Source organism: Leiobunum rupestre, chromosome 5 (genome assembly GCF_980474605.1).
Source record: "Leiobunum rupestre chromosome 5, qqLeiRupe1.1.hap1, whole genome shotgun sequence".
NCBI lineage: Eukaryota > Metazoa > Arthropoda > Arachnida > Opiliones > Sclerosomatidae > Leiobunum > Leiobunum rupestre.
In genome coordinates, this window is record NC_143388.1 from 24,459,683 (window position 1) to 24,476,943 (window position 17,261).

The window sequence follows — 17,261 nt, forward strand, 5'->3', positions numbered from 1 at the left end:
ACCATGTCTGCGTTTTCAATTTGCCTGCTCTCAATCGAATAGATCAACTGTTTATGTTACATTGGCATGCTCGGACCTGCTACGATCAATTTTCTAGTGTCCCATTATACCTGTCGAGCACTCTGGGATTGATCTGCTAATATCGCCAGACCAATTATGGGTCCAGATCGGCCTCTCAAAGCAATTTTTTAACGTGTTTATTTTCAACTGGGGTATAATTTGAAGCAGCTGTCCAATTTTTGAAACACTTTACATTTCTGTCGGGGCTGTTCACAAATTACGTAACGCGGTAGGGGGGGGAGGAGGGGTTTGTGAAAGCCTTACGAATTGTTACGTGGGGGGAGGGAGGGCTCACTAAAATGTTACATTTTAGTTACGTAACACATCTTATTTTTCATATCGTAGAATAAAATTTTCATCACTTTCAGAAAAAATCGCAATAGACCCATAACCAAAGAGGGGCCGCAGACAAGGCTTAAGTGAGACCTCTGGACCATAGAAATCTCATAGGTAACTAGAATGCTGCCGCCTACGGCCGAGCTTAACGCCAGTTCGCCTTGAACCTTCAGCCAATGAGAGGCCGTAGTGTGGTTCCGCCAAGGAGGATAATAGTCCTCCTTGAATCCGCTACTATAGCGGGAGATAGGTGACGTCATTCTCTCTGGTGACATTAAATTCTTGGCAGAACCACTCTTTGAGCTCTGATTGGCTGAGATCTGGCAATCGTCTGCCACGGCGTTTGGCCCATTTGCCAGTTACACGGCAGCATTCTAGTTACCTATGAGATTTCTATGCTCTGGACGGAACATCCTGTTTGTGACGTTTTGAACCGCCATTGAATTTACAGGTGGAAGTAAGGAAACGGATGGTCCGTCCAAATGCTGAGTGGCCACGTAAAAATGTTAATTTTCGGCCCCCCAACTTTCATCATGGGTCTATTATTAAAAACATAAGCATTTTCATTGGTTTACCCACGTTTAAAAGAATTTCAAATAACCTTGATCTGCAGTTTCGCCTATTTTGAATTTTCCCACGCTCGGGATGGACAAAGGTGCGAGAACGATTAGTAAAATTTAGTACCTGGTCTTAATGTACTTTATTACCAGCATATTAGTTGTTTCGTACTATAATAATATAAGGGGGGGGGTCGATATTTGTTACGTAATTTAAGAAGAGGGGTCTTTCCATTTGTTACTTTTTGTTACGAGGGGGAGGGGGGAGTCCAAAAAGTGGTTTTTCTGCGTTACGTAATTTGTGAACAGCCCCTATGATCAATTACTTCAAAGGATTCAGGGTGAATCTCAATCAGTAAAACAGAAAACAATAAAACAAGTACAATCATGTTAATTTTTTATGACAAGATTTTGTAAAAATTTATTTAATCCCATAAACCAACCATTCACATTTTTTTGCCGAAAAAAATAAGAATTATTAAAATTTAATCAATACTAATATAAATCTTCATTTTAGCGAATTTTTTTTAAACAAGCCTATGGTGTCCGAAAAGGCTTTAGACACCTAAGTTTTAGCCCATAATAAAAGCAAGAAAATCTTTTGTAAAAATTATAATCCTAATACAAATAAATCATTATTTGGTTTTTAGCAGTAACAAACCCTAAAATGTAAGAAAACATTAAGCTAATCGCATTTTCTTGTTAGCATTACATTCTGTGTTACTACTCTGTGAAAAAGGCGACAGATTTTGCAATAACAATTCATTGGAAGCATAGCCAAAAAGAGCAGTTAATAACGCTACTCCGTAACCAGTTGATCGTTCACCCTAAAAAATACCAAAAGACGAAAATTAATGTAAATTAAAAATAAATTGAAATATACAAAAAGGCTTACATTATGAACTGGGCTAGCCATATCAACATGGATCCAAACTCCAGGAAATTCAAATCCCAAGTGGGCTCCAATGAATAATGCAGCACACGATGCCTGGGCATTACTACGATCCTATTTTAAATAACATTATAAAAATGTTTAAGTAATATTTTGAGAACTATAATTACAGCAACAGAATTTTTCATATCCGCAACAGCGCTGGTGAATTCACAGAAATGCAATTCCGGGCAATATGGAAGAGGATGAACAAGGTCCCCTGTCGTTTTACCAGCATGAACAATGGCTTCTTCCCAATCTTCATTATTGGTGATGACAGCACTGTGGTATTTACCAGTAGCTACACCCTGAGCTCCAGTCAAAGTAGCCATATCCAAAATAATTTCGGCTTGCAAATTTCTCTCAGCATAAACGACTCCATCACTTAAAACAAGGCGTCCTTCAGCATCGGTATTATTCACTTCCACAGATCTAAATATAGTTTTTAAAAATAAGATCTCCAACTCTGTAAAGAAGATAAATCATTCTTACCTCCCAGAATATAAGGTTATAATATCATCAGGTCTAGTCGCTTTCGGACCAACTGCATTTTCCGCTAAACAGAAAACAGCATGAAGGTTTTGTTTGAAACCCTATGTAAAATAAAAATAATAATTATACCTAGCTAGAATTGGGGTGAATATAAAGCCAAGCAAGCTCAAAGTTATTAAGAATTAAAAACACTTTTTTTCTTTTAAATATATAAATGGCCTTGTGTATAAAAGTATACAGGGTGTCCACTAAAAAAATTAAAATGATAAATAACTGAAATGGAACACTCCTCCTGCAGGGGGACATTTACTAGTGTTAAATTTAATGACCTTAAACCCTGTCTTCAAGATCATTCAAAAATTATCTTGAGAACCATTGGGTTTACGGATTTGTTTCCAATTAGAAAGTTGTTGCTCACCATATTATTAGTTCAAATAATTTTGATTTGACACTAGTAAATGTCCGCCTGCATGAGGAATGTTCCATAGAAATTTGAAATTAAAAGAAAAAAACGCTTTTCAGTTATTTATCATTTTCTGTTTTTAAAACAAAAACTATCATTTTTTAATTTAGTTTCTATTCCCATAGACCTAACACTGCATAAAGAATTGACCTGATTGGCACCAAAATGTAAATATCTCAGCCTTGTTTATAACATTGCCTATGTTGGAAGGATTTGGACAAAAATTACACCAATTATCACAGAATCAAGTTAAATAGTGTTGACCTTCGCAATAAATGTCCTTGCTTACTTTGCTTGCTCAGCCAAAAAACACTCGTTACCATTTTAACTGCAGCGTAAAAACCACCAAGGCAAGCTGCAGCTCCTCCACAGTCTCTTTTCATACCAGGCATTCCAGTCTATTACACAGAAAAATGATTATTCAAAACAATCTTCAGTTATTTGGGCATTTTATACTTTGGGTTTGATGGAAAGTCCACCAGTATCATAAACAATTCCTTTTCCAACCCAAGCTATAGTCTCATTAGCGCCTGCGGGAGTGTGGCTTAAAACAGCCAATGCGGGAGCGTGAATGGCTGCTTGCCCAACCGAATAAATTCCTATTAGTCCTTTTTCCTTCAATTCCTCTCCTTGAATTATAGTTGGAGTAATACCCAAAGCGTTGCCAACATTCCGAATTTCCTATAGAGAAAATAACATTATTATTTGGTTCCTAAGTGTTATTAAAAGAAAATAAGTCTACTAACTTGAAGGAAAATATCTGTATCCATTTCATTACACGGAGAATCTACAATTCGAGCAGCTAACTGAATTCCATGAGAAGCCGCAGTCAAGCACTCAACTTCAGAATCAGTTAAAGCGTCTTTCACTTCTCCAACTAAAACAAATTCCACAATGACATTGTGAGTTGAACTATGGGCCCCTGATTTACGGGAATAAATAGGAAAAGCTCGAGTTACTGCACAAGCTGAAGCATAAACTTCAGATTTTTCACACACAATCTATAGAAGATCAGAAACAAAATTATATATTTTCTAAAGAATATTGGAACAATTTTAAGCAAAAAGTTGCTCACCACTATAAATTCATTGGCATCACCACTACTTCTTTTAGAAACTAATTTTGTCAATGAATGTCCTCGCGATGGAGTATTATGCCTAGAACATTTATTAGGTAATGCCCCTACTGTAGCCAAATTTAGGTACAATGAACAAGAATCTACTGGTGATGGGTGTAATCCTTCTAAAGCTTCCTTATAAACCTTCATGAAAAAATAAAATTATTTGACAATTATCCATTCAGCAAATGTTGAAACAGTTCAGTAAATATACACATGCCTCTTCGGAAACTGTAGGCTGAAGTTTGCATTTAACTCCATTATAGCCAGCTTTAATTAAATTCTTAACTTGGCCAACAATAAACACAGGGTGGCTTCGAGGATCCGATGTGGTTAAACTCTTTGAAAAATTAACAGAGACTGTCGCTTTAGCCATATTTTTATGATCTAAGAAAGAAGTTGACCAAATAACATTACATAATTAGCCACTTTATCAAAGCTTTTGAATAATAAATGGTTGGATCGTGGATATTTAATTAATCCATGGTTAGCTACTTCGGTGCACTGTAGTGCGTACTCAGTACAGGGATTTACTGTGGGTACCCACTACTCTACTAAAGTAGCTAAAAAATCATTTTTTTTATTGATTAGGACAGACAAAGGCTTAAAGTAATTTATGGACCATGTATTATTAACATAATGCTTCCCAACAAACAGTGGGGAAAAAAAAATTGGATACCTATAATTCACGTACGATTAACTACTTCAATTAATGTATACTTTATAATTATAATAAAACGATAAATGAAATATGTAACGACAAAGCCGCCGGGCGGGGGGGATGAATGAACAACGAAGCAACGCTTTCTTTCATCACCATCAATGAGCCGGGGGTCGGAATAAAGGTTTACAAGTTTTTGGTGTATATAGCGGGGGCCATAGAAATCTCATAGGTAACTAGAATGCTGCCGTGTAACTGGCAAATGGGCCAAACGCCGTGGCAGACGATAGCCAGATCTCAGCCAATCAGAGCTCAAAGAGTGGTTCTGCCAAGAATTTAATGTCACCAGAGAGAATGACATCACCTATCTCCCGCTTTAGTAGCGGATCTAAGGAGGATTATTATCCTCCTTGGCGGAACCACTCTACGGCCTCTCATTGGCTGAAGGTTCAAGGCGAACTGGCGTCAAGCTCGGCCGTAGGCGGCAGCATTCTAGTTACCTATGAGATTTCTATGGCGGGGGCCTTCACTACAGGCGCACAATTTAAAAAAAAAAAAAAGAAAAACCATAAAAAGCCAGAAGAACACTGTACAAATGGTAGAATTACACCAAAAACAAAGGAAAACAAAATAAATAAACCAATCAGAATGTCAATGCACCGCACGTCGCAGAATAGCACAGGTGGCGATAATGATGTCCATATGACCTCCATGTACTGCTTTAAGAACCCCCACGAGAGTGTTCGGAAGATTGCGCTTCTGGAGCGCTGAAACCCGCGCTGGGCGACGCCCAGTATGATAGGGGCAGGTGAAAAAGATGTGGTACGCATCGTCGATAGCTCCGCAGTGAGTGCAAACGGCCGTCACACTGAGGTTGAACCGGTGTAGGGTCGCGTTTGTGGGAAGGCGACCACAACCTAGTCGCGAGAGAAGAGTATCGTCCTTGCGAGAGACCCGGGGAAGGGTTTTGCCTCACGAAGAGGCCGCACTACCCTACTGGTCTGCCAGTCCGTACTCCACTCAGCTGAGAGAGCCTGACGACACGCACTCTTTATTTCTACAAGAGTAGACGGGAGCGCTGCCATGAGGAAGTCCTCTCCGGACCGGGAAAGTGGCCGAAAATTCACTGTTGACGCGAACTTGAGAAGTGCGACCCACCAAGAAGTTTTCAACCCACCGCAGCAGGTTGCCCTCCAGGCCAAAACTTTGGAGTTTGTAGAGGAGCGCGCGATGGTGGACACTCCCGAACGCGTCTTTGAGATCCAGGAACACCGCTAGGCAATGCTTATTGGAGGCCAGAGCGCAGCTGACCGCAGAAGTGTGATGAATCGCATTGTCAGTGGCACGGCGACCTTTTCGGAAACCCGATTGTTCCGGAGGGAGCACCTTGTTGAGCTCTACCAGACTAACCGATCAAGTACCAGTTTCTCGTAGATTTTCCCAGATTTGGGAGAAGAGCAATGTCCCTGTAAGAGGTAGCGTCCGTGGCAGATTTCCCCGGCCTCAAGATCGGGTGTAAGATAGCGTGTTTTCACCTCGAAGGCATTACCCCTTCAGCCCAGAGGCGGTTGTAGAGCGCCAAGAGTGCCACGCGATAGGCATGAGTAGAGTTTTTTATGATCAGATTAGATACATTGTCCACCCCTGGGGAAGTGTTGTGTAGACCGCAGAGAACGCCATAGAGTTCTTCTTCGAAGAAAGGAGCATTGTAACTGGTAGGTGGGCTAGCCAGGAAAGAAGGCGAGACATACTCCTGGTCAGGACGAAGCGCCAGATTAGGATGAATGTCAGAGCAGGCAGTCAAAGCCAAAAACTTCGCGACTTCCTTCTGGTCCATAAGGAAGTCAGCACCAGTTTTAAGGGTGAGAAGTTTACGAGGTAAGGACCCTATTTTGCGCCATCGAACCTGAGACCACACTTGGGTCAGAGGAAAGTGAGCGTGAAGCCTGGCACAGTACTGTCTCCAACTGTCCTTTTTTTATCCTTGATGAGGCGTTTAAAAAGAGCTCGTTCTTTCTAGTAGGAAATCTGATCAAAAGAGAACCCGGAGCGCTGAGCCTTTCTACGAGCAGCTTGGACAGTCTTGGCTTCGGCCGTGCAAGAGGAGTCCCACCAAGCAAGATCGAGCACACCTTCCCCACACGGGCGTTTGGTGCTTTCACCAGAATTAAGAAGGACCATGACTGTGATCATTGTCCTCCAGCCAAGCTGGAATGCGGCGGCCCGCGGCGTCTGTTTTAATGCTGCCCCAAAGGCAGTTGTGAGCGTTAAAGTCCCCAAGAACAATAACTGGAGTGTCCACGCCATGAAAAAGCTGATCGAAATATGCTTTGGTTGCCTTACCCCTGGGCTCGTAAATGTTGAAGAGCGTGATCCACCCCAAAGGGAAGAGAAGTTGTAAAACTAGGGATTCAACGCCGTCGCAAACTAGAGGTGGCAGACGAATCGCCTGTACAGTCTTATTAACCAAGACCGCCACCCCACCACGGTCCCCGTTCGCTCGAGGAGGGAAAATTTGACGGTCCACCCGAAATACGTCGTAAAAGCCGAAGTGGAGGTTGATGGTGGCAGAAGCCGGGAGGAAAGTTTCTTGTAAAGCTATAACGGTAGGATGTAGCTCCCTAAAGATATGGAGAATGTCTGGAAGTCGCGCCCGAGCACCTTGAACGTTCCATTGGAGAACGTTAAGAGGAACTTGAGTCATCAGGTGGCCGTTTAGAAGACGCCAACGGTGGAAAATCTGGCACATTGGGTAGCGAATTAGCCACCATCAGTTTGTGAGTATAGTCCACCACAAAGGATTTCAACTTTTCCCTTTTGTCGGATTGCCCATGAAGTTTTTCGCAGAGCTCTGCAACACCAGTCACTAACTGGACGATGAGTAGAGAGAGGTCACTAGCGGTGAGATATACCGGGGCCGCAGCGCCAGTGGACACGGCAGGCTCTGCCACTGGGTTGGGAAGATGGCGAGGGTTTTGACTCCTGTGGCGGGTGGCAGCTTGAGCATATGTCCCCTGCCGAACTATCGCTCTTGCCTCCCGGAAAGTAACATCCTCTGTGCGACGAACCTCTAGAACCTTTTTTTCTCTCCTTAGCGTGGGGCAGGCCACCGACTTCGAGCTGTGCGACCCTTTGCCGTTGACACAGTATTCGATGGACGTGCACCTAGCGTCCGGATCAAAAGCATGATCCTTGCCACACGTAGCACAGATTCCGTGGGTCACCTGAGTGCGGCATTTCGACTCGATATGACCGTAGTGACGACACTTGTAGCACTGAAGGGGACGTGGCTGATACTCCAAGACAGCAAAGCTCATGCTGTATAGAAAGGTTTTCGTAGGAACATTGTTCTTAGGTAATCGAATGACATATGTGTTGGTACGACCTCCCAAACGTCGGATTGACTTAAAGGGATCCATCACTCACAACAGGGGAGGCATAGGGGTAACATAAAATCCAGACTTGCAGTGTGCTTCAAAACCAGTTTTTTTGTTACCCCTATGCCTTCCCCTGTTGTGAGTGAGGGATCCCTTTAAACAACACATTCTTCTCGCGAAGTGCGTCTTCTATATCTCCTTTTTTTAGATCCGATATAACGTGTATGATGCGCCGAAGGGCCACCGTCGAAGCGGGCGTAGACTCCTCTACCTCAAATTTGAATTCGCCGAAAGCGCGCGAAGGGCGGATAATAGCCACTTGATCTTCTGTTTTCGGAAAGACCAAGAGATCCCCTTGCGGGAGGGGTTGAAAGTGAACCCCTTCTCCAAAATGCTGAATCGCCTGCACGTAAAGCTTCTTTGTGCCGAGTTCCGAGAATTTTGCGCCGGCCTGCGAGGGCTTAAGGCGAATTTGTTTAGAAGGGGGAGGAGGCCCCCGGTCCCCCTCCTTCCTTCCAGAAAACCGCAGGGCGTCCCGCGGGTACGAGTGGTCCCTCTCGTGAGTCGCCTTTGTCCGCTTTAACGGGCGACCGTTTCGGCCCACCTCCTGAAAGTCGGTTTCATCTCCTACCTCCATCTGAGTAGATTCTTCGCCATGTGGTCTGCCAGAAATGGCCGACTTAGCCATTTAAAATGTCGAAAAAGAAAATAACGGGAAGGGAACTGGGGAGAAAACTAACTAAAGCAGCAGAAGACCATAGGCCGAAAAAAATAAAATTAGGGCAAGAAAGAAGAGAGAAAGGACAGAGACGTCCTACCTCTCCAAATTTCAAAAGACTCTCCCATCATTGAGCCGACAGCTTTCACACATTCGATTTAAAAATCAAACGATAGGCAGCGATACTTCTGACCAAAGTTTAAACTACGCACGAAGCTTATTATTATAGGATTATAATTGGCGGGTGGCGGGAAGTTTGAATTGTGCAATTTCTTTCGATATGCTAGAATAGGATTATAGAGTGTTGTCGTCTGATACGATTTTGAAAACTTGGAACGTTACAGCTGTAGTGTTAATAGTGGCCGCCATGACAGTTACCGTTTTTTATCAATAGGCAAATTACAATGGTGAGGTCGCAGAGTTTCAGACGACAACACTCTATAATTGGCGTGTGGCGGGAAGTTTGATTTCGACAATTTCTTTCGATATGCTAGAATAGGATTATAATTGGAGGGTGATTGACGGATGGCGGGAAGTTTGTACTAGGCGATGTTAAACTAATATTCCAACTGGGCTGATTTGTTCTTTACCGGCCTCTACCCACCTGCCCTCGCCCCGCAGTTAGCGAACGTTCAAATACTACAAAATCTACTCGCCGTGCCTTACGGAAAAATAGTCCAACGAATCTCAACCAAAATAGCGAGCTGGAGCTGTCCGCATATTTTCCCTACACGCCTCTACCCGCCTGCCCTCGCTCCGGAGTTCGCGAACACGGTAAAATACTATAAAAGCTACTCGCGGATCCTTGACGATGGGGGCGGCGGCGGCTCTCATGTCCCATTTCGATCGCAATATTTCTGCCTTGCGCATGGATTACCGTTAACGACCCGTAAGGAGAGGGGGAAAAGAAAAAGTAATAAACATGTAAACATAGGAACACAAGTGCCATCTGGCAATAGTTGCGCGTACATAAAAAATAGTTAACATTCGGCCGTCCTGACTAGAATAATCTCCTGATTATAGAATTAAAGTTATCGTACAGTTCACAAAAACAAACTAGATAATGGTAATCGTTTCTACTAGACTTATTCGTTAAACATGTGTGGACTCAAAAAAAAAACAATACTGAGATACATCACGAGTCCTTTAAGGTAATTTAAAATTAAGTAAGCTAATCTACTAAATAGACTTTTAAATAACTGGGAACTTTGGGTTTTTCTTTGGCTTCTTTTACGGACGGTGATATCAGCATCTGAGTCGTCTTCTGATGACGCAATGTTTGCGCCCTTTTCCCCATCGTTTGTTTTGACTCTCGAATCCGATCTGCTGTGAGCTCCTCTGGTTTCGGGAACTTCTTCTTCAGCGTTGTCGATTATGGGAAATCGTTTCAGTTTATCTACCGGGGCAGTGTTACGGTAGAACTTGTTTGTCCTTTGGTTCTCGGGTAAGTCTTCTATCAAGTACCTGTCGTAAGTCAATTTTTGCGTTGACGATGTATAGTCCACGATACTTCATGGCGGTTTTGAGTGGTAAGCCCGTAGCTTTGGGCTGACGTTCTACTAATACTAAGTTGCCTGGTTCATAAGTGGGTGCTTTAGCCCTTTTAGCATTGTATCGTTGCCGTTGTTTGTCTTGGTCATCCAAAATTGATTTTATCGCGTCTTGTCGGCGTCCTTCTATTTGTTTGTCGTAGGTTTCGTTGCTTTCGGTTTCCGTAAAACTATATGTCGGATTCCTCGACTTAATAATAAATAGTAATGCGAAAGGTGTGGACTTTGTCGCACTGTGAAAGGTATTGTTAATACCCCATTGCACTTGATGAAGATGCGCGTCCCAGTCTTTCTCGTCGTCACGTTTACACAAACTAGCGATAGCTGGAGTGATCTGGCGATTCACGCGTTCAATTTTACCGTTTACTCGTGGGGTAGCGGTTGCATTAACTATATTACCGCAGTTTGACGTTTTGCATAGTTCTTCAAAAGCTTTTCCCGTGTATGAGGTGCCCTGGTCAGTTATAATAATAATAATAATAATCAGCTAGGCTAATACCCAAGGCACCACCTTAGGCTCAAGTCATCTAGCGACCCTCCTTGGAGCTCCAAACAAGCCTATGATATCCTCCAAGAATTTTCTCGTTGTGTTCATACCCGTATCACGTACTGCTCTTAATATAGTATACTTGGTAAAAGCGTCGATAGCGGCTATTAAGAATGTGTTGCCTCTGGTGCTCTTGACAAATGGTAATAAATGATCCATATGGATCGTATGGAAGGGTATTCCTATTTTGTCGATGGAATGGAGCATTCCGGGCTTCTTTCCAGCTGGTTTCTTGTGAAATAAACATTCCAAACAACCAGAAATGTAGCGGCGTACATAACGGCGGAGACGAGGGAACCAATAAATTTCCAATATCTTGAGGCACGTTTTGTCTGTTAATACATGGCCAATATCATCGTGGTTGTTTTTCACTACGCGTCACCTTGCTTTTTTTGGAACCACCCATAGTAGTTTTTCTTCGTTGTCTTTCACGTGGATTTTCTTGAAAACTCGACCATTTTTAGGGTGTATTCCTTTTGGACTCGTTTGTCATCCTTTGTCATTGATGTTCCAGACTTTTGTAATTGACTTTTGATAATATCGATCTTAGGATCTGAAAGCAACCACGTTTAGCACCCCCTTAAATATTACTCTTTAACTTTCCTCACCACGAGATGGCAATAGCGCATGGGTAGACATGGTATGAATTTCCCTTTTTTTTTGGGATCGCGACCCCTTCACCAGGGCTCGCCCCCCTTTCTCTCTCTCTCTCGCCCGTGCGGCCCGACTCCCGTAACGAACGGCCACGCCGGCCGCCGCGTTAACCTATGAAGCCTTTTTGTACTTTATACTTTACTTATTTAACCGTAATAAACAGCTATCACATTAAATACGCCTAATAATTTAATTAAGGAGAACTAGACCACGACGCCGAATCTCTGACGCTAACAGATCGCTGTGTTGGGCTGCAACCAACCAGTCTTCCGCGAGTATTTGAGTGTGTAGGACCGCGATATCATGGACGATCTCTATTTCTTCAGGCTCATAAACTGGCGCCGTACTTAAAGCGTCGACGCGCACCATACGAACTCCTGGTCGATGAACTACAGTGAAATCAAATTCTCGAAGCTTTAACCACCAACGACCTAGTATATTCGCGGTACGAGATGTTTCTTGGCGAGAGTCGATCTGACAGAACTACAGTCTGTGACAACTGTGAACTTCAACCCAATAAAATTTACTCGGAATTTTTCTAGACCATAAACCACGGACAACGTCTCCAGTTCACTCGAGTGATATTTTGATTCCTCGCGCGTTGTCTTCCTACTAGCCTAGCAGATGGGGTGCATTTTACCAAAAATAGATAGATATGTTTATATCTATCTATTTTTGATTTTACGTTCTTTATCCTGTTGAACTAGAACAACTGCCAACCCGGTTTGACAGGCGTCACTGTGAATTTCTGTCACAGCTCTTGGGTCTTACAAGCCTTTCTGTTAATCTCTTCTTGAGGGTTTCGAATGATTTGATTTGTTCGTCTGACCACACCCATGCTTCGCCTTTTCTCAATAACTTCGAGAGTGGCTCGGCTTCAGTGGCGAATCCTTTCACGAAACGCCTGAAATTGCTTGCGAGTCCTAGGAATCTTCTTACTTCGTGGACATCTTTGGGCAAGGTTAGTAAATTTTAGGCTATAAAAGATTGCCTCGATACGCTGTGGTTGCTAAGGGCTAAGGTTGGTAACTTCGTTGAGATGAGATCCTATTGAAAATCAATGGGATCTCATCTGGGTGACGCCAGCAACAGACGAATTTTGGAGGCAATCCAAAAATTCTTTCAAACCGTTTCTCGATCGAGACCCCGTTGATCTTTGGGTACTGGGAAATGTTGTACGCTGTTGATCTTTCGTTGGCCCGGCCGGATTCCCTAGGCGCTTATTTCAAACCCTAAGTAGTCGATCTTGCTTTGGAAAGAGCACTTTTTGAGGTTAAGTGTTAACTTTGCCCGGCGTAAAACTTTAAAAACTTCCTTAAGGTGCGTTAGACCTTCGTCTACTTCTCTAGTTGGAATGAGGACGTCGTCAAAATATGTCAATGCGATTGCATAACGCAGCGGGCCCAATACAAGGTTCATCATTCTTTGAAACACTGCGGGACCGTTCGTCAAACCAAATGGTAGACGGGTGAACTCATAATGTCCGTCTGGCGTGACGAAGCCCGTATATTCTTGTGATTTTTCTGTCATTGGAATCGGATAGTACCCGGATGAAAGGTCTCTAGGCTGGTAAAGAATTTATTACCCCTTAAACGTTCTAACTGGTCATCAATTAACGGTAGTGGAGAGGCATATTTTTTCGTGAATCGATTTAAAGCTCGGAAGTCAACACACAAACGTTGTTCGCCATTTTCTTCTTAACTATTAGGGTCGGACTAGCCTATGGTCAGTTTGACTTCACTATTATTCCCGCGTTCAAGAGCTCAGATAGCTTTTCTCTCTCCGCGAACGAAAGTCTGTACGGTCGGTACGTCACCGGCTCTTTTGACGTTAGCTCGATCTCGAACGTTGTTTGGTCAGTTTTACCAATTTCGAATAAGGTCTCGGCGAAACAGTCCCAGCCCTGTACTCGTTAATAAGTCTCCATAGTCGCTCTTTGACTTCTGGTCCGACGTTTGCTTCATCTATATCGAAGGGTCGTAATTTTATTGGCTGTACGTTCATCACTTCGGTGGCGTTACTGATACCTTCTGCCTTGCATTTTTCAGCCCTTACAATATTTTGACCGCTTTCTATAGCCAGTTCTTTCCCGGAGATGTTGAGTATTGGAACATGGACTAACAAAACGTAACGAAGGTTCGCAGGCGGCAATCTCCTTTAGAAAGGCTCGTCAGAGTTCCGTTAAAAGTCGACCCCCTTTTTACCCCTCCGCGACTGAAGGTAGCCGAGTCAAAACGGAAAAAGGTAGTGTCATCTTTCCGCGGCAAAAATATTTTTTTTTTAGTCGAGACAAATAGTCGAGTACTAACGGTTTTTTTAGGCTGGCTTTCTTTAAAATTGTGTTACAATATAGGAAATTAAACTATTAATGTATGGTTAAAGACTAAATTTCGCAGTTTATTATACTTTAAATCAATGTTACCTAAGCGTTAAGATGGCCTTTTATAACACTGGTATGACCCATGGGTAAAATAAATGTAAAATATACAAACTTTACAAAGCGAATTAAGCCTTGGTTTAAACATTCACTTACAATTATCAGAAACAGTCAGAGGTGGGCAAAAATAGTGAGCACTCGTTTTTGAAAATCCTGCAGTAATGAGCGAGCGCTTCAAATTCGAATTCCAGCTGCTCTTGTTCAGCGAGAGGGCTAAATTGAGCAGCCTCTGGGCGAGCGCCGAATAGTTCGCTCCGGCGTTGATGGCTGACGGCGCGCTGAGGGAGATTCCCCCCTCAACGGGTTAGTTCCCTCACTTTTAAGCGCTCACCGCGCGCTGAGCGAGATCTCCCGATCTTCGGAATAGCCCCCTCACTTTTAAGCGACGCGTTAGTACCCTCAGTAGAAAGCGCTGACGCAGCGTTGAGGGAAAATTACCGAGAGAAGGAATAGTTCGCTCAGATTTGTGCGCTAGCTACGCGCGGATTTTGATCACGGTGAGCGACGGTAAAGTTCGTTTACGCAAATCGCTCACAGCGCGGCGAGCAAAAATTTCAAAAATCAAACATTAAACCATTACTCGGCTATGGGTTTATTATTTACTTTTTTATTAATAAAATGAAGGGTACTCTAAACGTCGGGAGTTAATGATATCTCCGATTGAATAAAATTCAAAGGTTCTTCCTAATTTATCCAACGATAAACTAGACTGCAAATATTCCGTTTAGTGTTAAAAGTGCTTTATTAAATATTAAAAGCCACAAATTATAACAATAGGCGCTAGTATACAATCTTTTGGTCTTGACAAACTTGGCAGGTGAAATGGGCTACGCGGTACGCGTTTCTTCATTTTTAGGGGATTGTGGCTCGCGCTACTTTAATGGAAAATATTAATTAATGATCGGTACCATAAAAACAAGTGGACATTTACTAACCCCTAATCGAACTCATTTGTAAATCTCCAGAATTTAATAGACAGTTTTAGCAACTACCTACAGGGGCGGTGCCAGAAGATTCTTAGGTGTAGGCTAATAATGTTTATCATTTGTGGGCCCCCTGTTCCTCAATATTGGGCCCCTCTATGTATTGACTTAAAATTCAATTTTGCAAATTCAGGTAATTTATTTATTATTTGATATTAGTGCGGTTTTTAAAATTTTACAGTATTAACTATCATCACATATTTTATTTGAATTTAAAAATCGACTTGATGTGGCCCCGTCAGATCGATTTGTGGGCCCCTATTTGAACACAAAAGTAGGTTATAGCTCTAGTTTCCTACCCCTATAACGCCGCTCCTGACTACCTACACCAGGATTTTAATCACAGTGAACGACGACAGAGTTCGTTTACGGTAAATCGCGAAGAGCAAACATTTCAAAAATTAAACTTCACATTTGACGGTATGAATAAGTTAATAATAAGATTATTTTTAATGTATATGTAAAATATAATACAATATCTGTGCATATAACCATCTTCGATTTTGTCCATTGTTTATGACATCGACAAAAATAACCATATCATCAAATGATCAAGCTAATTGCGAAGATTCACGGTTTTTAAATAATAATTTTTTTCAGGAAAAAAGGGAGGGGTTGGAATTAATATAATGGCCAGCCTGTGCCAATATTAAAACTGTTTTAGTTCCAAATTGAGGTAACTCGATTTACGCGAATTTTCTTTTTTGCCGTTTTTCAAACTTCTTTTACACTAAAAATATAAATATTACAAATAGCGGCCAATGTATAGTTACAAAGTTATCGATTATTTTCCATTTTTAAAAAGAATTACGTTATAAATTTTTATCAAATTTAAATAATATTTTTTAGATACCTGGTTTTGAAACTAATAGCGTTCTTTTCGTTTTTATTTCACACCGAATTTTAGTAATAATAAAAATGTTTGAATAATTCTAATGTCTAGTTTGTGCGGGTAACAAAAATCAACAGTGAAGAAGCTGTCAACGATCGGTACCATAAAAACAAGTGGACATTTACTAACCCCTAATCCAACTCATTTGTAAATCTCCAGAATTTAATAGACAGTTTTAGCAACTACCTACAGGGGCGGTGCCAGAAGATTCTTAGGTGTAGGCTAATAATGTTTAAAAAATCAATGTAACAAAAATCAACAGTGAAGAAGCTGTCAACGATCACCGTCAAGCTCAGCATGTGGGGAGTGGGGACCCGCTGGCTGCCGGGGAGTATGAACAAGGAATAAGGGGGGTGGCATTACCAAGGTAACCTATTTAAAGTTACTATAGACAATAGGCTATAATCACTATGCTGTAAACATCTGTGTCGCGCGAAAGCGATCCAAATGTAACGACTGACGATTACGATAAAAATTACATCATTCTTCCGAACTTCAAAAGGGCGTTATTTTATTTCTGGGGGGGGGGGATTTCTATTTGAACTTGTAATAACTTACACACAAATATTTTCTTTACATTTTTCTGTTTTTATTGCTTACGATGTTACATTTTATATACAATATTGGAAATATTTCAATAATTATTTAAATCTTCGCTCTTGCTTGATACCTACAAAGATTCTCAAAAACATTGTGTGGAGCGTGTCATTTTCGCCTAATTTGGTTTGACAACAATGAAACGAAACCAAAATTAGTTACCGCCATACGCCAAACGAGGAGGCAATGAACACCGCTAATGCCCCACAATGGAACATTTTGAAAAAAAGGATCAACCGTGGAACTTCGGATGTCATTAGAAAGTGTTCATCTTGTAAAATACGGAAGCGAACTTAAAGCCTGAAACTGAATAAAAAAACTCAAGCCACAGTCGAAGTACTATAACTCCAAAACTATGGACTCGAAAAAATTAAACTTCGAAGGCGAGAAAAATTATGAACAGCTAAAGCAAAAAACACGAAAAAATTAAACTAAGGAAGGACCGAAATACGAATCGAAAGACGCAGACTTGAGAAAAGTCGACAAGAAACTGTAACGAAATGAGAAAGGAACCTACTATTTATACTATTATTGTAGAAAGGATTACGAAGCGAGGTATAAGTATAGGAAACTTCGAAATTGCCCTAGCATTGGCTATCTTAAACGGCTAAGACCCAAGGGAGGGGCGACTCATTGGCGTCAGTTCGGAATTCTGGCGTTGACCCCGTCATATGACGTTAAGAAGTACACGCTATTGTTGAAATTGAAAACTGCGAGAATGAAGAAAATGGGTTCGATGCTAAATAGAAAAAAACCTCCATCGACTGTCCCCCTATTTTAATATTTTTGTCAGGTGCAGTAAGGAGTAAGTGGCGCCCTTGCTGTCTGGAATGGGCAGTGTTGGAAAAAAAAGCCCAAAGTGGGAAAAAAGGTTTGCAGAGCCAAATAG

At 41.9% G+C, this 17,261-nt stretch overlaps 1 protein-coding gene across 1 annotated transcript; it reads right to left on the reverse strand.

Moving 5' to 3' along the window:
* Positions 1-1,364: 1,364 nt before the first annotated feature.
* On the reverse strand, positions 1,365-4,779 carry LOC149943909 (putative aminopeptidase NPEPL1). The gene is made up of 10 exons (XM_090175260.1): positions 4,636-4,779; positions 4,177-4,343; positions 3,915-4,100; positions 3,586-3,840; positions 3,296-3,520; positions 3,160-3,237; positions 2,377-2,477; positions 2,016-2,316; positions 1,849-1,959; positions 1,365-1,780 (listed from the first exon to the last, which is right to left on the reverse strand). Exons 2-10 carry the CDS (start codon positions 4,330-4,332, stop codon positions 1,634-1,636), a joined length of 1,560 nt encoding a protein of 519 aa, XP_090031386.1. The 5' UTR covers positions 4,333-4,343; positions 4,636-4,779; the 3' UTR covers positions 1,365-1,633.
* Positions 4,780-17,261: the final 12,482 nt, after the last annotated feature.

Excerpts from the sequence above, each read along its gene's own strand:
- LOC149943909 (XM_090175260.1), bottom strand. The coding sequence starts at position 4,332 with ATGGCTAAAGCGACAGTCTCTGTTAATTTTTCAAAGAGTTTAACCACA. Across the intron at positions 2,317-2,376 it reads ATAACCTTATATTCTGGGAG|ATCTGTGGAAGTGAATAATA; the intron begins GTAAGAATGATT and ends AACTATATTTAG. Across the intron at positions 1,960-2,015 it reads ATATGAAAAATTCTGTTGCT|GATCGTAGTAATGCCCAGGC; the intron begins GTAATTATAGTT and ends TATTTAAAATAG.